This window comes from Rhipicephalus microplus, chromosome X, assembly GCF_043290135.1.
Source record: "Rhipicephalus microplus isolate Deutch F79 chromosome X, USDA_Rmic, whole genome shotgun sequence".
NCBI lineage: Eukaryota > Metazoa > Arthropoda > Arachnida > Ixodida > Ixodidae > Rhipicephalus > Rhipicephalus microplus.
Genome location: NC_134710.1, coordinates 59562010 through 59579038, shown reverse-complemented (window position 1 = coordinate 59579038; position 17029 = coordinate 59562010). Strand labels below are relative to the sequence as shown.

General features: G+C 45.4%; 1 protein-coding gene and 1 long non-coding RNA gene across 11 annotated transcripts in view; one reads left to right on the top strand and one right to left on the bottom strand.

The window, feature by feature from the left end:
- The window catches only part of LOC142775471 (uncharacterized), an 84466-nt gene that overhangs the window by 58906 nt on the left and 8531 nt on the right, over window positions 1-17029 (bottom strand). The gene's annotated exons all lie outside the window — the stretch shown is intronic.
- The window catches only part of LOC119181087 (histone-lysine N-methyltransferase E(z)), an 89122-nt gene that overhangs the window by 65351 nt on the left and 6742 nt on the right, over window positions 1-17029 (top strand). For all 10 annotated transcript variants that reach the window (XM_037432267.2, XM_075876877.1, XM_075876871.1 and 7 more), the window contains 4 exons: window positions 2303-2384; window positions 2449-2614; window positions 2727-13555; window positions 13624-13806. In XM_037432267.2, coding sequence (XP_037288164.2) covers window positions 2303-2384; window positions 2449-2614; window positions 2727-2787 — 309 coding nt within the window. In that variant the 3' untranslated portion in view covers window positions 2788-13555; window positions 13624-13806. The remainder of the gene's footprint in view (window positions 1-2302; window positions 2385-2448; window positions 2615-2726; window positions 13556-13623; window positions 13807-17029) is intronic.

Sequence of the window (17029 nt, the reverse complement as noted above, 5' to 3'; positions counted from 1 at the left end):
GAAACCATGTGCTGTGCAAGGATGCAGTACCAACAAATGTATGCCTGTTGACCCATATGTTTTAGATAATAAACAAGAACAATGGTTCAGAATACAGTGCTCGCTGGACTTGCATTCATCAGTATTCCTGCAGCCCAATTTCCTTCTTGAGCATGCAGTGCCTACTCTTACTCGTGTTATGGGTGAGCAGATCACCAAGTTATCTATCATGCTACAATTAGATCACCAAGCAGATCACCAAGTTATCTATCATGCATACGTAGTGGTAATTTATCGGAGCATAATGAAAAAAAAAAAATAACACAAGTAGTAGTGTCCGCAGACGTTTTTCTGCTTATCACCATTGTGTGTAGTGTAATAAATTTGAGTTATTGTGACCATTGAATAAAACTTATATGCAAATTTTTGCGTGAATAAGCATCGTTTCTTTCTGTTAAAAATGAAGAACACAAGCATTGTGCATGCTAAAGAACCTTCATATAGGAAGCAAATAAGCAACGCTGCAGATATGACAGGTATACGCTGTTTGTTGTTTTAAACCATCTGCGGAAGATGCCACGACTGCCAAATAAATGTTTAGAGAAAAGATTCTTTGTAAAACAGTCACAAAGTGAACGGTAGTACACTTGAACTTCACTATCTAGTCATGAGTGGGTATCGAATTTGCTGGCGTTGACTTGAAGCGCACTTGTGGAGTACTCGCCGGCAATTGCCTTAGCGCGAGTCCTTAGCGATCAGGGGCCCAAGAGAAGTAAATTGAGATCAAATTTCGCGCCAGTGCACCCAAAATGACGTCACTTGTTTATCAGCTATTGTATCACATTCGATATATTTTTTGTTCCGCCGGAAGTGTTTCCTCTTCACAGAGATGGTGGTAAGCCCCAAACAGCTGATCAGCCACCATTTTCTGAACGAATGGGCTTCTATAGAGCCTTCGCTACCAGTTGTATTTACCTTGTGTTCATCCCTACAGTGCTCACCGCTGTACGTCTACAGCCATGTCTCCGGGTTTTGCAGCGATGATTCATGGAAAGTAGGTGGCTCCCTTGGCTGCTGGATAACGGCCGTGGCGGGTGGCGGTGGTCTTTCAAGTCTTATCTGATAGAGGCCCGAACTCGGGATGTAGCCCTCGTTGCCTGTGGCTAGCTCGCTGATCGAGGCTGGCGTCGATGTCTCTTTCACGATTGGAGGGGGGCGTTCGATACATGGACCGGGAAGCACCTCCAGCACATGTCACGTGGTCGTGTTGCGGGCGAAGGGAGCAGACTGGATGTTTGGGTTAGACTGTTTACTGTGCCGAACTTGTGGCCACGTAAAAGGAAAGTCAGATTACAGCAAGATACTGGCTCTGATAGTGGCGAACAGAGCATCGGCCGTCGATCAACTGACAAGCCGCGAAGCACGGCGGCATTTATACATGTGTCGTGGAATATTTCAGCTTTATCACTGATTTTCACGCAAGCTCCAGAATAATTTTCAGTCTTGCGGGGCAGTCTTAACAGAACGATCCACAATGATTGCGAATTTTCTCGAACAATAATGCGCAGTTTGCACTGAGCATTCCTGACCCAGGCTTGTGGCGTATACCGAATCAAACAAAAGTGAAAATAAGAAACACGCGTGGCAATATGATTATGAGAGATGCCGTAGTGAAGGGCGTCAAAAATTTCGACCTCCTGGAGTTCTTTAACATGCACTCAAGTCTAAGCACGCAGGCCTCAAAAATTTTTGCCTCCATTGAAAATACAGCCGTTGCGGCTTGGATTCGATTCGCAACCTGCAGGTCAGTAGCCGAGTGCCTTAGTCAGGAGGCCACCGTTACGGGTAATTTATTTGTTGTCACTTTACGCTTCTGAAGGCGTGCAAAAGCTAAGCCTTTTATGTGTACTTTGAATGCTAAGCGGCATCTGGGTCAACATGAAATGCTCATCACGCACAGCCATCACTTTCCACAGCGGTATGGAACGCATGACATACTGCACTACTTTGCGTAGTGGTACATGTGCAGACGTTTTGCCCCTGTAGCTTTCTCCACATTGCAAAAAAAAGTTGTCGTTATAATTACCACATATTACATGTCACCACAAAAACATCACCACTGATGACATGCATGTTTCTAATAGGACTCTCATTTTCTTTTGGAATGTATGATCTGAAATATTAACTTAGTCCCCAGCAACAAGCCCACCAGCAGCACTCAAACATTTTGAGAAAAGAGTAGATATGTTGTTTTTTTTTTATACCCATACTTTGCCTTTGCAGTCTGTCGCTTACCTGGCTTGGTTTCTCACTATACTTTTAGATCATTTCACAAGACGAAGCCGATCGCAGAGGAAAAGTGTACGACAAGTACATGTGTAGTTTTCTCTTCAACCTTAACAATGGTAAGGGAAAGATTGACTTAATCTTTACATGGATGTTGACATCTACGCTGATGGTTTCTTATAGATTTTGTTGTGGATGCCACTCGTAAAGGCAATAAGATACGGTTTGCCAATCATTCAATCAACCCAAACTGCTATGCCAAAGTGATGATGGTGAATGGAGACCACCGCATTGGCATTTTTGCAAAACGGCACATTCATTCTGGTGAAGAGTTGTTCTTTGACTACAGGTAAGCATCTTCTGTAGTCGGTGTGTACTTCTTGAATGCTTTCCAAGTTTGCAGAATGCAAACATGATACTTCAGTATCTGAAATTAATCTCATTTCTATTTTTTTTTACAGATATGGGCCTACCGAGCAACTCAAGTTTGTTGGAATTGAGAGAGAACTGGAATTCTTGTGATTTTCACTGCTGGTTTTGTTGATCGTCTTGACCCTATTGTCTTGACTTTGTAAATAGGTTCTAGACCAAGCCGCAACGCACAATTTTGCATTGTGGCAGGCACAATTTTGACAATTAGGCATGTTTTGACTCTATAGTGAGTTTTTCTTCGACAATGGTGTATGAACGATTTGCATGTAGTAAACACACTTTTTTGCTGTTAGCTGTTTTGCATTCAGTGAAGAATGCTGATTTACTTAATTAATGATGGTCACTTTATAATGTGATCTCCTAACAGGGGTGGAAGTGCTGCGCCATTCTGACCTGCTGCACCTAAAAGGCACTTTGCATATGTAACGCCACATTTAGTCCAGTTTTATCGTCGACCGAGCAACTCGCGTGGGCTACACAAAAGACCCAACTGCATTCATATTAATTAGTTCGGTCATGTCGTATTTCAGTTCAAGCTTGAATTGTGCTCCACGTGAACAGAATACACAAATCTTATTAAGGTGGCATTTGTGTGCATACGTCATCATACAAGTACATTATGTTTTAACAGCAAAGTTGTTAGTCAAACTATAAAGACGGCAGTGGTGTTGCAAAAAACTTGCCACACCGTTAGCGAGCAACCGCCAGGCACAGCACACTCTCTACAATGGATACCATTGAACCATATAAACTGAATGAAAAAAATAAAAATCTGTTTCACCGGCAAAGCAATGATTGCATTAGCAACAATTTGTAATGTTCTTATGGTAATGCCGCGCGCACTCCTTTCGATTTTTGTTACCGCACCATTTCGCATATAACGCTGCTTTGCGCAAACCGTGACCAAATGACTGGGAACCAACTAGATAATTTGAGGACCTTCCGATGAGATTACAAACAAAGCGCGTACATTAGAGTTTGTTCTGGTTTGTTCTGGAAATCATGTGGCCGCTAGTGACAACGCTAGAATCTTCGGTGGCGCATGTATAAATGCCGACGCACTTCGCTGCTTGGCAGATTATCAACGCTCTGGTTTGCTGCTATCAATTTATAATGTGTAGTGCTTGTAGAGTGACGTTTCGTTTTCCGAGCTCAGGTTTGCCTAAATAAAAAAATTGGCAGATTCCACGTACAATCGGAATCGATGATATGCGAAGCAGGAATGAGGAAGGTTGATATGTCGCATTAAAATTGGCGCAACATTACGAGGCAGACGCAAATTACGCCGTACATGACTTTCATGTTGTGATTATCTTGTTTGTGCCTAGTATTTGTGTTTATCGTCCATTCACACTACGTAATACCAAGCTTGGTATTACGTATGCCACGATTATCATGTTCGGACGCGTCATTTACCTTCCTCATCTATTCATGTCACGTGATACCAAATTTGGTATAAGGGAAGCTAGCAAAACAGTCGCTAGTGCATCATGAGTGTGGTATGTAGTCATGATCTTGCATGACATGCATGTCATGATTATCATGTTTGCACCAGTCGTATACCTTTGTCATCCATTCACATCACGAAATACCAGATTTGATATATGTGAAGCTAGCGAAACGACCGCGAGTGCATCATAAGCTTGGAATGCAGTCTTGTTCCTAAGTGACATGCATGTCATGATTATCTTGTTTGCACCCATCACACAGCTTTTTCATCCATTCACATAACGTAATACGAGATTTGGTTCATGTGGAGCTAGTGAAACGACTGCGAGCACATCATGAGCTTGGTATGTAGTCATGTTCCTGAGTGACATGTATGTCATGATTATCAGGTTTGCCCCAGTCATATATCTTCGTCATTCATTCACATCACGTATACCAAACTTGGTATACGTGAAGCAAGTGAAACGACCGTGAACACATCATAAGTGTGCATGTAGTCATGCTCTTACATGGCACGCATGTCATGATTATCATGTGTGCAGCAGTCGTATACCTTCGTCATCCACTCACATCACGTAATACCAAATTTGTATGTGAAGTTAGCGAAACAATCTCAAGTGCATCATGAGCGTGGCATGTAGTCATGTTTTACATGACACGCATGCCAGGATTATCTTGTGTGCGCCCATCACATAGCTTCTTCATCCATTCACATCACGTAATATACAAAATTTGGTATGTGAAGCTAGTGAAACGACCGCGAGCGCATCATGAGCTTGGCGTGTAGCCGTGTTCCTAAGTGACATGCATGTCATGATTATCATGTTGGCACCAGTCATATACCTTCATCATTCATTCCAACATGTATACCAAACTTGGTATAATTGAAGCTAGTGAAACAGCCGTGAGTGCATCATGAGCGTGCATGTAGTCATGTTCTTTCATGACACGCATCTCGTGATTATCATGTGTGCAGCAGTGATATACGTTTGTCATCCATTGACGTCACATAATACGAGACTCGATATATATGAAGCTAGAGAAACGACTGCGAGTGCATCATGAGCGTGGCATGTAGTCATGTTTGTACATGACAAGCATGTCATTAATAACATGTGTGCAGCAGTAATATACCTTCGTCATCCATTCACGTCACACAATACCAAATTTGGTATATGTGAAGTTAGCGAAACAACTGCAAGTGCACAATGATCGTGGCATTTAGTCATGACTTACATGACACGTAATGATTTTCATGTGAGGGCCTGTTATGTTCGCCATGCAGTCATGTTGTACCATACCAGTTTTGCAATATGTTATGTGAACGAAACCACGACAGGAGCAGCAAGACCATGACATACATGTCATGCTTTTCATGTTATGACTAGTTAGTCACTTATACTCGTCCTACAGACATGTTATGCCATACCAATTTTGGTATAGATCCCTTATCCAAACGGTCAGGCGAGCTAAAAGTTGTAGGCGGCTAGCTAGATGGATGGACGGACGGATGGATGCGGTCAAAGTCGCCTGCGTTTAGTAAGAAATGCTTCGCATTCGAAAGTTCACGAAAAATCAGCGGCTGCTGCCTTCGTCAACATCACGACCCCGTGACGATACGAAGTGCGACAGTTAACTCTTTGGGATACGACATCGCGTTATTCTACGAAACGCTAGTGTAAGAGAATAAGTACGGCCGCTCCAGGAAGAAAAGACGGGCGGCATATTTCTTTTCTGCTTGAGCATTCGACACGCGGTGGGATGCTATCGCGTGCGCCCTCGGAGCGTTTGAGATGGGCCGCCTCATTTAATATCTGCTTGAGCAGCGCTTATCACACCAGCTTGCGTAATTTTACCCGCAGGTATAACGTATGATGCGCAGAGAATGTGAGCAACTTGTAGTTTACGCGGAACATCACGGCGAAAACACGTAGAGTGACCATATAATTTGTATCGTAGTAAAAAGCTTTTCACTTCATTGCCTAGTAATGGCGCGGCTAGCTTTTTTAAAAATTTATTTTTTTAAGCCTTATTGCATAGCCGCTTGATAAACGTTTTTTTTTTATCCAGCGGCTTGTGCTTATTGGTTTAGTATGAAGATAACTTTTATATCAGTCTTCATTTGCTGTTCATGTTGGATGTGCTGTTTTTAATTACATGTTGAACAATGCAACATTTTAACATCAAATATTTTCAATCCTTTGAGGTGTATTAGCTGTACAGAGTGTCAGTTATATTTTTTTTAGTTGCTGTGCTTTCAGCTTCGATATTGTAAGGTTTATTATATATAAATTTGGGTCTGGTCGCTTCATTAGCATTGCATGCTTAGTAAAAACTCCTGAATTGTTTGTGTTTACCAAAAAGCAAAGGTTCTAATTAACAGTGATTTGTGACCCGAGAAATCTGTTCCAAAACACCCCTTCTGGTGCTCCAGAGCTGCTCCAAAAAACTGCAGCCTGCTTCCGCCCCTGCTTAACTCCCAATGCGTGTGCACTCTCATTTTGCACCTACTGTGCTCTCCACTAGAATAACTTAGAATGCAGCTGCCAAAAATACCCAGTAGACAAGCTTGGTAAGGGTGTTTTTTTTTTTTTATCAAAAGACTGAGGCCCCTTCGAAACAACCCTACCGGATCTCTGTCTCATACGTGCCGGGAATCAGTGAGCAGTTGTCCAGGGTACTAGGAAAAGAGGGCATTGAGGTGGCACACAAACCCGTCTCAACAATCGGGCGATTCTTGCCGCGACCAAAAAACGACTTTTCTCTTCTTTTAAAATCACTTCCCCTCTCGCTGGATTTCGTGCCGACCAGTTGTGCCCTCGCGATCTCCGACGACAGTACAGTTCTGGCCGACTGGGTTGGTCCTACGCCACCTTCTGACGCCGGTCCCCGACGACGACGACAGCGTAGCTCTGGCCGACTGGATTTAGCCCTACGCTATCTCCTGTTGCCGGCAAGAGCTCTCGCCAGTGGTGCCGTGTCCTCGGACTCCTGCGACCGTGTTTCATCTTTCCTATATTCTCTTTACTTCCGTCGTCGCTCGCTGTCCTTGCGCATCTTTCTCCTCTCTCTCTCTCTCTCTCTCTCTATAAATATATATATATATATACTTTTAATGCTATCCTTTTTAATCCTTAATCCCTCCTTACACCCATTCCTTGTGAGCTACTGTTGAGGTGTCGCACCAGCTGCAGACAGTTACGGGGCTCACTTTTCTTTTCCCTTTTATAACCACATAACCAAAAGACCGCCTGCTGAAACAGAGGTTCCCCGGGCTAGTCTACGAAATTTTGTGCACAGACTGTCTCGCCACCTACATCGGTGAGACAAAAAACTTCCCCGAAAGGATACGACAGCATCGAAGCAATGTGCGTAACCTCAACGCCGTACGAAATGCGCTCGCTGAACACAGCGAAAAGATGGACCACCGCATCAATTTCGACGACGCCCGGGTATTCGACAAGAAGTGTAGCCACACAAAAAAACAGTTTATAAAGTACTGGCACATACAAAGAAGTCCTGGAAATGTTAACCGCTCAACTGGAACCTTGCCTAGTGTATACATGCACGGTCTACAGAACCAGTTAGGAAACACAGCAACAACAACGGTGTAAAGAAGGACGATGGAGAGGGCGACACCGCCAAGAAAAACCGCGAGCTTGAGAGCCGACCGAGCAGTCACGCCTGAAGAAGGGACCGAATCGGTCCCGAAAGGGCGGGATCGTCAGTGTAGATTCCTTACTTTTTATGTTTGGACTATAACTTGGCTGGATAATTTATGTTATTAGTATTAGAGTTTACCCAGCCAGACAAATATCTGTCGAAGATGTTCACCTTTACATCATTGCGCTCTCACTACGGCCAAGAAGCAACTCTGCTAGCAAAGCAGTACGTCAATGTATCCCGGGACGTGTCCACCTACAAGAACCAACTCTCCTTCACGAAGACATGCCAGGACCTGAACTTGATACCACGCAGCTTACGCCTCAAGCGCCTTGTCCACACACCGGAAGGAAACAACGTCGTGGCACAAGCCGAGCGCTGGCTGGTGAAAGCCCGAGTACACGAATGTCACAGCATCATAAAGAAGGAAGTGGACTTATATTTCCTCCGTAGACAACTAGAATACCGGATCCCTGACATATTCAAGTCCCTCGACACATTCGCCAGAAACGTCGCCGCAACCACAGACCAAACCAAACAGAAAGATTTAAGGAGTAAACTCATGGCACTGAAGAACAAACACAGAACCGCGGAAATGCAGCAAAACCACCAAAAGCGTCGTCAACCTCTCAAGACAACTATCGGAGCACGAGGCAAGCGTTCTTTCTAAAGGGCACAATTTCAATACAACTCCACCACCTCTTTGGCAGATCGTCGCAGCTGTTGAAGATGGCATACAACACGTGGACAGCGAGGAAAGGTACCACATAAGACTCAAAGCCATTGGAATCCTCTCAAAAGTACCAGCACGACCTCGAAGGAATCTCAACAATCCTGAAAAAGCAGCACTTCAAAATCTCCGAAAATACTCAACCATAACCATTCTTCCAGCAGACAAGGACAATGCAACCGTTATACTCGACCGCAAATCCTATGAAGACAAGATAAAAAAACCTGAAGAACCCTGAATACGTGAAACTTGCTAAAGACTCCACGCCCAGAATTCAACGGGAGCTAAACAAACTATTGGCCGAAATTTTAAAAACCACTCAGAATCAAGAACGCTTTACTTGCGCCCCATATGCAGAAACGGTTCAGCGCCGGGATTCTACGTCCTTCCTAAGATCCACAAACCGGGAATACCGCTACGCCCGATAGTTGACTACCAAACTTCGCATGCTATCTGAACATCTACACAGGACCCTATCACCACTAGTGGGGAAGACAGACATGTCATCATCATCATCAGCCTGACTATGTCCACTGCAGGACAAAGGCCTCTCCCATGTTCCGCCAGTTAACCCGGTCCTGTGCTTGCTGCTGCCAATTTATACCCGCAAACTTCTTAATCTCATCTGCCCACCTAACCTTCTGTCTCCCCCTAACCCGCTTGCCTTCTCTGGGAATCCAGTTAGTTACCCTTAATGACCAGCGGTTATCCTGTCTTCGCGCTACGTGTCCGGCCCATGTCCATTTCCTCTTCTTGATTTCAACTATGATATTTTTAACCCCCGTCTGTTCCCTAATCCACTCTGCTCCCTTCTTGTCTCTTAAGGTTACACCTACCATTTTTCTTTCCATTGCTCGCTGCGTCGTCCTCAATTTAAGCTGAACCCTCTTTGTAAGTCTCCAGGTTTCTGCTCCGTAGCTAAGTACCGGCAAGATACAGCTGTTATATACCTTCCTCTTGAGAGATAGTGGCAATCTACCTGTCATAATTTGAGAGTGCTTGCCAAATGTGCTCCACCCCATTCTTATTCTTCTAGTTACTTTGATCTCATGGTTCGGCTTCGCGGTTATTACCTGCCCTAAGTAGACATAGTCTTTTACAACTTGAAGTGCACTATTACCTATCTAGAAGCGCTGCTTTTTTCCGAGGTTGTTGTACATTACTTTCGTTTTCTGCAGATTCATTTTAAGACCCACCTTTCTGCTCTCCTTGTCTAACTCCGTAATAATGAGTTGCAATTCGTCCCCTGAGTTACTCAGCAATGCAATGTCATCGGCGAAGCGCAGGTTACTAAGGTACTCTCCATTAACTCTTATCTCTAACTGTTCCCATTCTAGGCTTCTGAAAACCTCCTGTAAGCACGCGGTAAATAGCATTGGGGAGATTATGTCCCCCTGCCTTACACCTTTCTTGATTCGTATTCTGTTGCTTTCTTTATGAAGCACTATGGTAGCAGTTGATCCCCTGTAGATTTCTTCCAGAATGTTTATACTTCGACGCCCTGATTCCGCAGTGTCTGCATGACTGATATTTCTACTGAATCAAACGCCTTCTCGTAATCTATGAAGGCTACGTATAGTGGTTGGTTATATTCTGAGCATTTCTCTATTACCTGATTGATAGTATGAATGTGGTCGATTATTGAGTAGCCTGTTCAAAGTCCTGCTTGTTTCTTTGGTTGATTGAATTCTAATGTTTTCTTTACTCTGTTAGCAATTACTTTTGTATATAGCTTGTATACTACAGAGAGCAAGCTGATCGGCCTGTAATTCTCCAAGTCCTTGTCGCCTCCTTTCTTTTGTATTAAGATGATGTTAGCGTTCATCCAAGACTCTGGTACTCTTCCCGTCAGGAGACACCTCGTAAACAGGGTGGCTAGTTTTTCTAACACAATCTGTCCTCCATCTTTCAGCAGATCTGATGTTACCTGATCCTCACCAGCAGCTTTGCCTCTTTGTATGCTCTCCAAAGCTCTTCTGACTTCTTCTATCATTACTGGTGGGGTGTCATCTGGGTTAGCGCTAGTTCTTATAGTATTAAGGTCGTGGTTGTCCTGGATACTGTGCAAATCTCTGTAAAACTCCTCGGCTATTTTAACTATCCTATCCATATTGATAGATATTTTGCCTTCTTTGTCCCTTAGTACATACATGCGATTTTTGCCTATCCCAAGTTTCCTCTTCACTGCTTTGACGCTTCCTCCGTTTTTCAGAGCGTGTTCAATTCTCTCCATGTTATACCTTCTTACATCGCTTACCTTACGTCTATTAATCAACTTCTAAAGCTCTGCCAGTTCTATTTTGTCTGTTGTACTTGAGACTTTCATGCTTTGACGCTTCTTAATGAAATTCTTCGTCTTCTGGGAAAGCTTGCCAGTGTCCTGTCTAACCACCCTGCCTCCAACTTCCACTGCACACTCCGTAATGATACTCGTCAGATTATCATTCATTGTATCAATGCTAAGGTTGGTTTCCTCACTAAGAGTCGAGTACCTGTTCTGAATCGACACTCTGAATTCCTGTACTTTCCCTCTCAGTGCTAGCTCATTGATTGGCTTCTTGCGTATCAGTTTCTGTCGTTCCTTCTTCAAGTCTAGGCGAATTCGAGACCGTATCATTCTATGGTCACTGCATCATACCTTGCCAACCACTTCCACATCCTGCACGATTCCTAGGTGTGCACTCATTATAAAGTCTATATCGTTCACATTTTCGCCATTAGGGCTCCTCCATGTCCACTTGCGGTTTCCTCGTTTTCGGTAGAAGGTGTTCTAAATCCGTAAATTATTGCGTTCTGCGAATTCTACTAGCAGCTCTCCTCTGGCGTTTCTAGTACTGATGCCATAATCTCCTACTGCCTGGTCTCCAGCCTGCTTCTTCCCTTCTTTTGCATTAAAGTCTCCCATCACTACAGTGTACTGTGTTTTTACCTTACTCATTGCCGATTCCACATCTTCATAGAAGCTTTCAACTGATACGTCATCATGGCTGGATGTAAGCGCGTAAGCCTGTACTACCCTCATTTTGTATCTTTTATTCAGTTTAATTATGATAACTACCACCCTTTCATTAATGCTATAGTATCCCTCTATGCTGCCAGCTATGTTTCTGTGAATTAGGAGCCACACTACCAGTTCTCCTCTCTCTGCCAAGCCCCGATAGCAAAGGAGGTGCTCATTCTGTAGCAACATAAAGGCCTCATCTGTCCTAGCTTCAGTGAGCTCTATTATATCCCATTGAACACCCTCTAGCTCCTCGAATAGTACAGCTAGACTTGCCTCACTAGATAAGGTTCTACCATTAAACGTTGCCAAGTTCAGGTTCCAATGGCGGCCGGTCCAGATCCAGAGATTCTTAGCACCCTCTGCTGCGTTGCAGATGGCGGCGGTTGCAAGGCGGCGGTCAGCTGCGAAGCAACTGACCGCCGCCTTGGTCAGTTGCTTCGCAGCTGCTGGGGACTGAGGGCCGTGAATTATTTGCCGTATGCATGTGGGAGGTAGTGGCCAGATTCTGCACTAGGGTGGCCAATCGTTCTCTGGTGAGGGAGTGCGTTCCCGGCGGTGTTTGCCGGTGAGGCCACACCCCTGGCCTGTTAATACAGTCCACGCGGATTTTTTTAGATGCGGAGCATCTAATACTCGAGGCTTGTAGTGCGGCGCCATCCGCAAGCTTCCTCCTCCTTCCACCATCTGTGTATCCCTTCCTCCTCTACACACCGCGCGCGCTTCACTCCTCCACCATCTGTGCACTCTTCCTCCTCTACACACCGCGTGCGCTTCTCCTCTTCACGAACATTCGCTAGCTGTATAATGTAGCGCGCATGCGCCGTCACGCTTCGAGAACATCGGCAGCTGACGCGCGCGCATGCGCCGTTGCGCTTCTCCCCCTTCTCGAACATTCGACAGCTGACAGTGCATGCGCCGTCGCGCTGTATATATACTCAAGGTCGGCGCTCGCTCGCTCAGTTGCCGCTCGTCGGTTGGTTTGTACGGCGCGTCGACGTCCAAGGTCGCGGTGAAATGAATTCCAACGAATCCACAAACACAATGATCGACGTCCCTTCGACCAGCGCCGCCCTTTCGCATACGTGTGTACGTGTTCACTCATTTAACACCCCCTCCTACAACCACGTTAACCAATTTAGCCATCGACCCAAGTAAGTCGCACTTTAACACCCCGTTAACCAATTATATGCTCCGCATCCTCCTCAGTGTTGTTCCCCCAAGGGAAGCTGCGGGCAATTTTTTTTTTAATCTGGTTGGGAACTGCGCGGCACCGGGATTTGAACCACGGACCTTTTGCATGCGAGGCGGATGCTCTTTCCACTACGCCATCGCCGCGTCGACATGTGACACCACCCAATTCGTTCAACGTGTGTCTCTGTTCACGAGTGTGCCCGTACCCCTCGCGGTCTCAGTTGCCCGGACCACCATGGAGAGAGATGAAAACCTCAGCACGGACGAACTGTGCCGTTTGAAGGAATTCTGCCTCAACGCGACATATTTTTTTCTGTCGGAGGTGATTTCTATCAACAAACAAGTGGAACCGCCATAGAAGCGTATCCCCGTAGTTTGGCACCCTCTGCGAACAATGGGTGACGTATGTGACGATTTCTTGGGAACGTAATCCCTGCCCCTAGATAGGTACTACACCAACTAGGGAACGATTTCTCGGTCTTGTCCCTGGGGACAAGGCCGAGGAATCGTCGGTTTACAGCCAGCCAACTCGCTACCGTCGCCGGCCTTTTGTTGGACGTTGCTATGCCTTTATTGCGTGTTGTTATGGTGGCTAGAGTGGTGTGGTGATTGGCGATAGCCAACTGAAATGGAGTCGCCCTCCTTTGAAGACGTCCGTGGATATCAGCATGTTCAGTTTCAGGGGATTCGACGCAGTGCGCCTAACTCAGGCAGTCTCTACAATGGGCTTCCAGCACGTGGATTTTGCCGTCGTTTATGTTGGTGGCAATGACCTTAGCCACGCTAACGCGGTGCCTCAGGAGGTATGCGACAATATCAGGGTAAGTATTAAGAAATTCTCGAATGCTTCGTGCCAGTCGTTGACGATTGTTCTTCCTTTACATTTTAGACGTAAGTTTTACAGCTCCTACACGAAGTGGCCCCGGCGGTGTATGTGTTCAAGGTGCTCCCGCGTTGTTACAGCCATGAGGACACCGATGCGCAACGCGAGGCACGAAAAACGCGCTTGCTTAACCGTAAGCTGACGGCTACGCTGAAGCGCCTGCCATGTGTTCGCATTTTGAACGCCGAGGTAAGTGCTTTACCGTACGTTTAAGGTCAGCATGCAGCTTTGTAAAAACGTTTTAGTCGCACTGGTTGCTCATTGCTTGCGGTTAGGTGATGAGGCAGGAGCTGCAACCAAATTTCTCTCGTGTCTATGCATTAATCTGAATTACCCAACCGTGTTTATTGAAAGAACGTTAGGCGATGTTGAGAAGGTAGCGAAATGAAGGCCAAGTCATTGGCTGCATTTCGATCTGCTTGAGTGGACGAGTGAAAACCTGCTGATGAAATGCAATGTATGTACTATCGGCGTCAAATGAAACCCGAACAGCGGAGCGCGTGTTTCAAGCATTAGGAACAGAATTGTGCTGGCCGTCCAGTCATCACCATTGACAGGCGTGCACATCTGGTTTGGCAGCACTGCGCGATCCCCATAGAGTGCATTATTATCTCCGTTTCTGCCCTAGTTTTCGTGTGGTGATAATGGGGGACCATCGTAGGCGTGCCAACCGCTTTTGATCGTATCACTCGCAATTTCTTGCTTTTACTTCAGCGTCGCAGTGCAATCAGTGTGTTGGTAAGGTAAAACAAAAAGAGAAATGTAATCGGTTTGCGGTTTCCAAATGACTGTCGTATCTCTTTCGCCAGCGCTGCTTCACTTGCACCCTTCCTCCAGAGACCGACCGGAAAGGGCTTCACTTTAACTGGGAATGGTGGTGGTAGTGGTTAGAAGGAAGAGGAAAAAGGCACCTAATTTCTGTCTGCCTTCAGGCGACACGGCGCAGTGCCTTATAGGGGTGGGGGGGAAGGAGGGATAAAAAGAATAGAAGGAAAATAGATGAAGAAATAGACAGGCTAGCAAGAGAAAAAAGAAGGAGATAGGGAAGTGGGGATCCGGTCGAAGCAGTCCAAGGGCGGGGCGCCACAATGCGAGAGCTGCACGGCGTCAGGAGACCGCGGAGGGCGAACCAGTCGGCGGGAGCTACGCTAATGTCGGAGATCGCGAGGGCACAACCGTCCAGCTTGAAATCCTGCGAGCGAATCTGGGAATGCCGAGCGTTTCTTCGGAAGAAAGAGCGGAAATTGTTTCGCTTTACCGGCACGAAGTGATACAGCGTGAAATTGCCAGCATTGTGAACCGAGTTTTGTCTACTATAAATAGAATTTGCCAGGCCTTCCGTGATAACAAACCGTGCTGCAATACTCGCCTTCGGCTGCAGTAGTCACTCTGTATTTTTTTTTTTTTTTGTTCCTTTCAAATAGCATTACCATACCTAGAACACAAGCAGAAATATTGCACTATAGACATTTATAGGGGGATCGCGCAATGATATGCCACTCCGGATGTCCGGGCCTGTCTGTGTCAATGACTAATGGACGGCGCGCACTAAGCCATTGATAAGGCTTGTACCACGCGCTCCGCTGTTCGCGTTTCATTTGATGCCGATAGTACAGTGCTCAACTCGGCTGCCTATAACGACGGAGCGTCGTGCGCGAAACAGCACGGGCGACATCTGGAGTCGCAAATACGCCACATCTTAGCATGCGCGGCGCCAGTGATGTGCCTGCCTCGCAATACTGATCCCTGTTTATCGCCGCGAATGCAACAACCGCTTTTGCCGTCAGAGGCGCTGAGCGATTTAACGAAAAAAAAACAAGAAAGAAAGACAAAGTAGAGCCGTTGTCTCTGTGATACGATATCACGAAGTGAGAATAGTTCTTTTTGGTTGTTTTATTTCCATTTTGTAATGTTGACAGCTCTTCGACGGCCAAAGCAGCCATCACGGCCGCGGAGATAAAGAAGGGGGAAACTGCAGGGCAGGCACATCATTGGCGCCGCGCATGCTCAGATGTGGCGTATTTGCGACTCCAAATGTCCCTCGTGCTGTTCCGCGTGCGACGTTCAGTGATTATAGACAGCCGAGTTGAGCACTGTACATAACGTACCTGTTGGAAAGGCAGCGATAACGTTTTAGGATCACTATAGGTCCTGTGTTCATCACAATGAAGGATATGAATAGGGCAATTATTTATGGCGTAGGTGCCAGTGGGTGCTGGTGTATCACCACATGTACCACAAAGGTTGTGGTGGGAGTCTTGAAGATTGGGACACTACCAAAATGCTTGAGCATGCACTATTTACATTGTTTGGTTTCGCATTTGAGCTTTTTGTTCCGTCTGCTACAGGATGTATAAGTTGATGCATGAATTTTTGCAGGTAGCCTTCTAGTAACTATTTATTTAACGAGCGCTTTGATTCTTTGGGAGGACACACCGGAATAGCGAAAGCATGTGAGCGTCCCATAGTACAGGAAATGAGCGAGTCATTTACAAGATTTTTTATACTAATAATGTGAGAATTGCCCACATGCTAGCCAACCAGTTAAAATTGAAGCTCATACATGTTAAAAAATTTTTGGAGCAATCTGGGTTATTAGGCGTATTGCAGTGCATGCACTCCAATACAGCTGATATCAGTGAGACTAGAAACACAAAACGAAGTTCGTCAAACAGTACAAGTAGACAAAGGGAAAAAAACACATGTCTTTGTTCTCATCTTTGACCATTGTTTGCTTGTGTGCTGTTTTTTGAAGATGCATTAAGAGCGGCGAGACCAATCTCACACCTTGCCTCAAGTTAAGGATTGAAAATGAATAGTCACATGGTTTGTTGGGTGGTTTTGCAATCTTGGAGCTCTGCGAAAGTTTTTTATTCATCAATAGAAAGCTAATGAATATTTCTCAATATGTCTCCTAAGCTTTCCATAAAAAGTTGTGTTCATATTGCTGCATTAATGAAACGTCTCAAAATTAATTTCAAGTTAGACAACTGCCTAGAATATACTGTCCATATCCTAGTGGAAATGTAAGGTAAATACATAGTGGTGGAATTGAGCATACTTTTTGCCATTTCAATAAGATTTCGCAAAAAAACTGGTTTGTTGTGCAGCCTGCTAGACAGGCCCTCATACTGCGCAAATGAGCCATTCGGATTGCTGTACGTGGTCTGCCATTTTTATGCACAGTAATTCATGCCTAATAATAATATGCCCCACCTAAATGACTCGAGCATGGCAGCCAATAGACCTTTTTCAAGCACACTAGCGCTGCCACCAGCGGGCGTGCAAGCGTTCAGGGGGAAAATGTACGCCACAGCTGCCGTCCCGACAAGCGCATAAGCGAGTCACGTTTCAACTTTGCATTTGCGTCATGTCACCTCTTTGTGAACTTGGCAAGGGGTGACATGTTAGT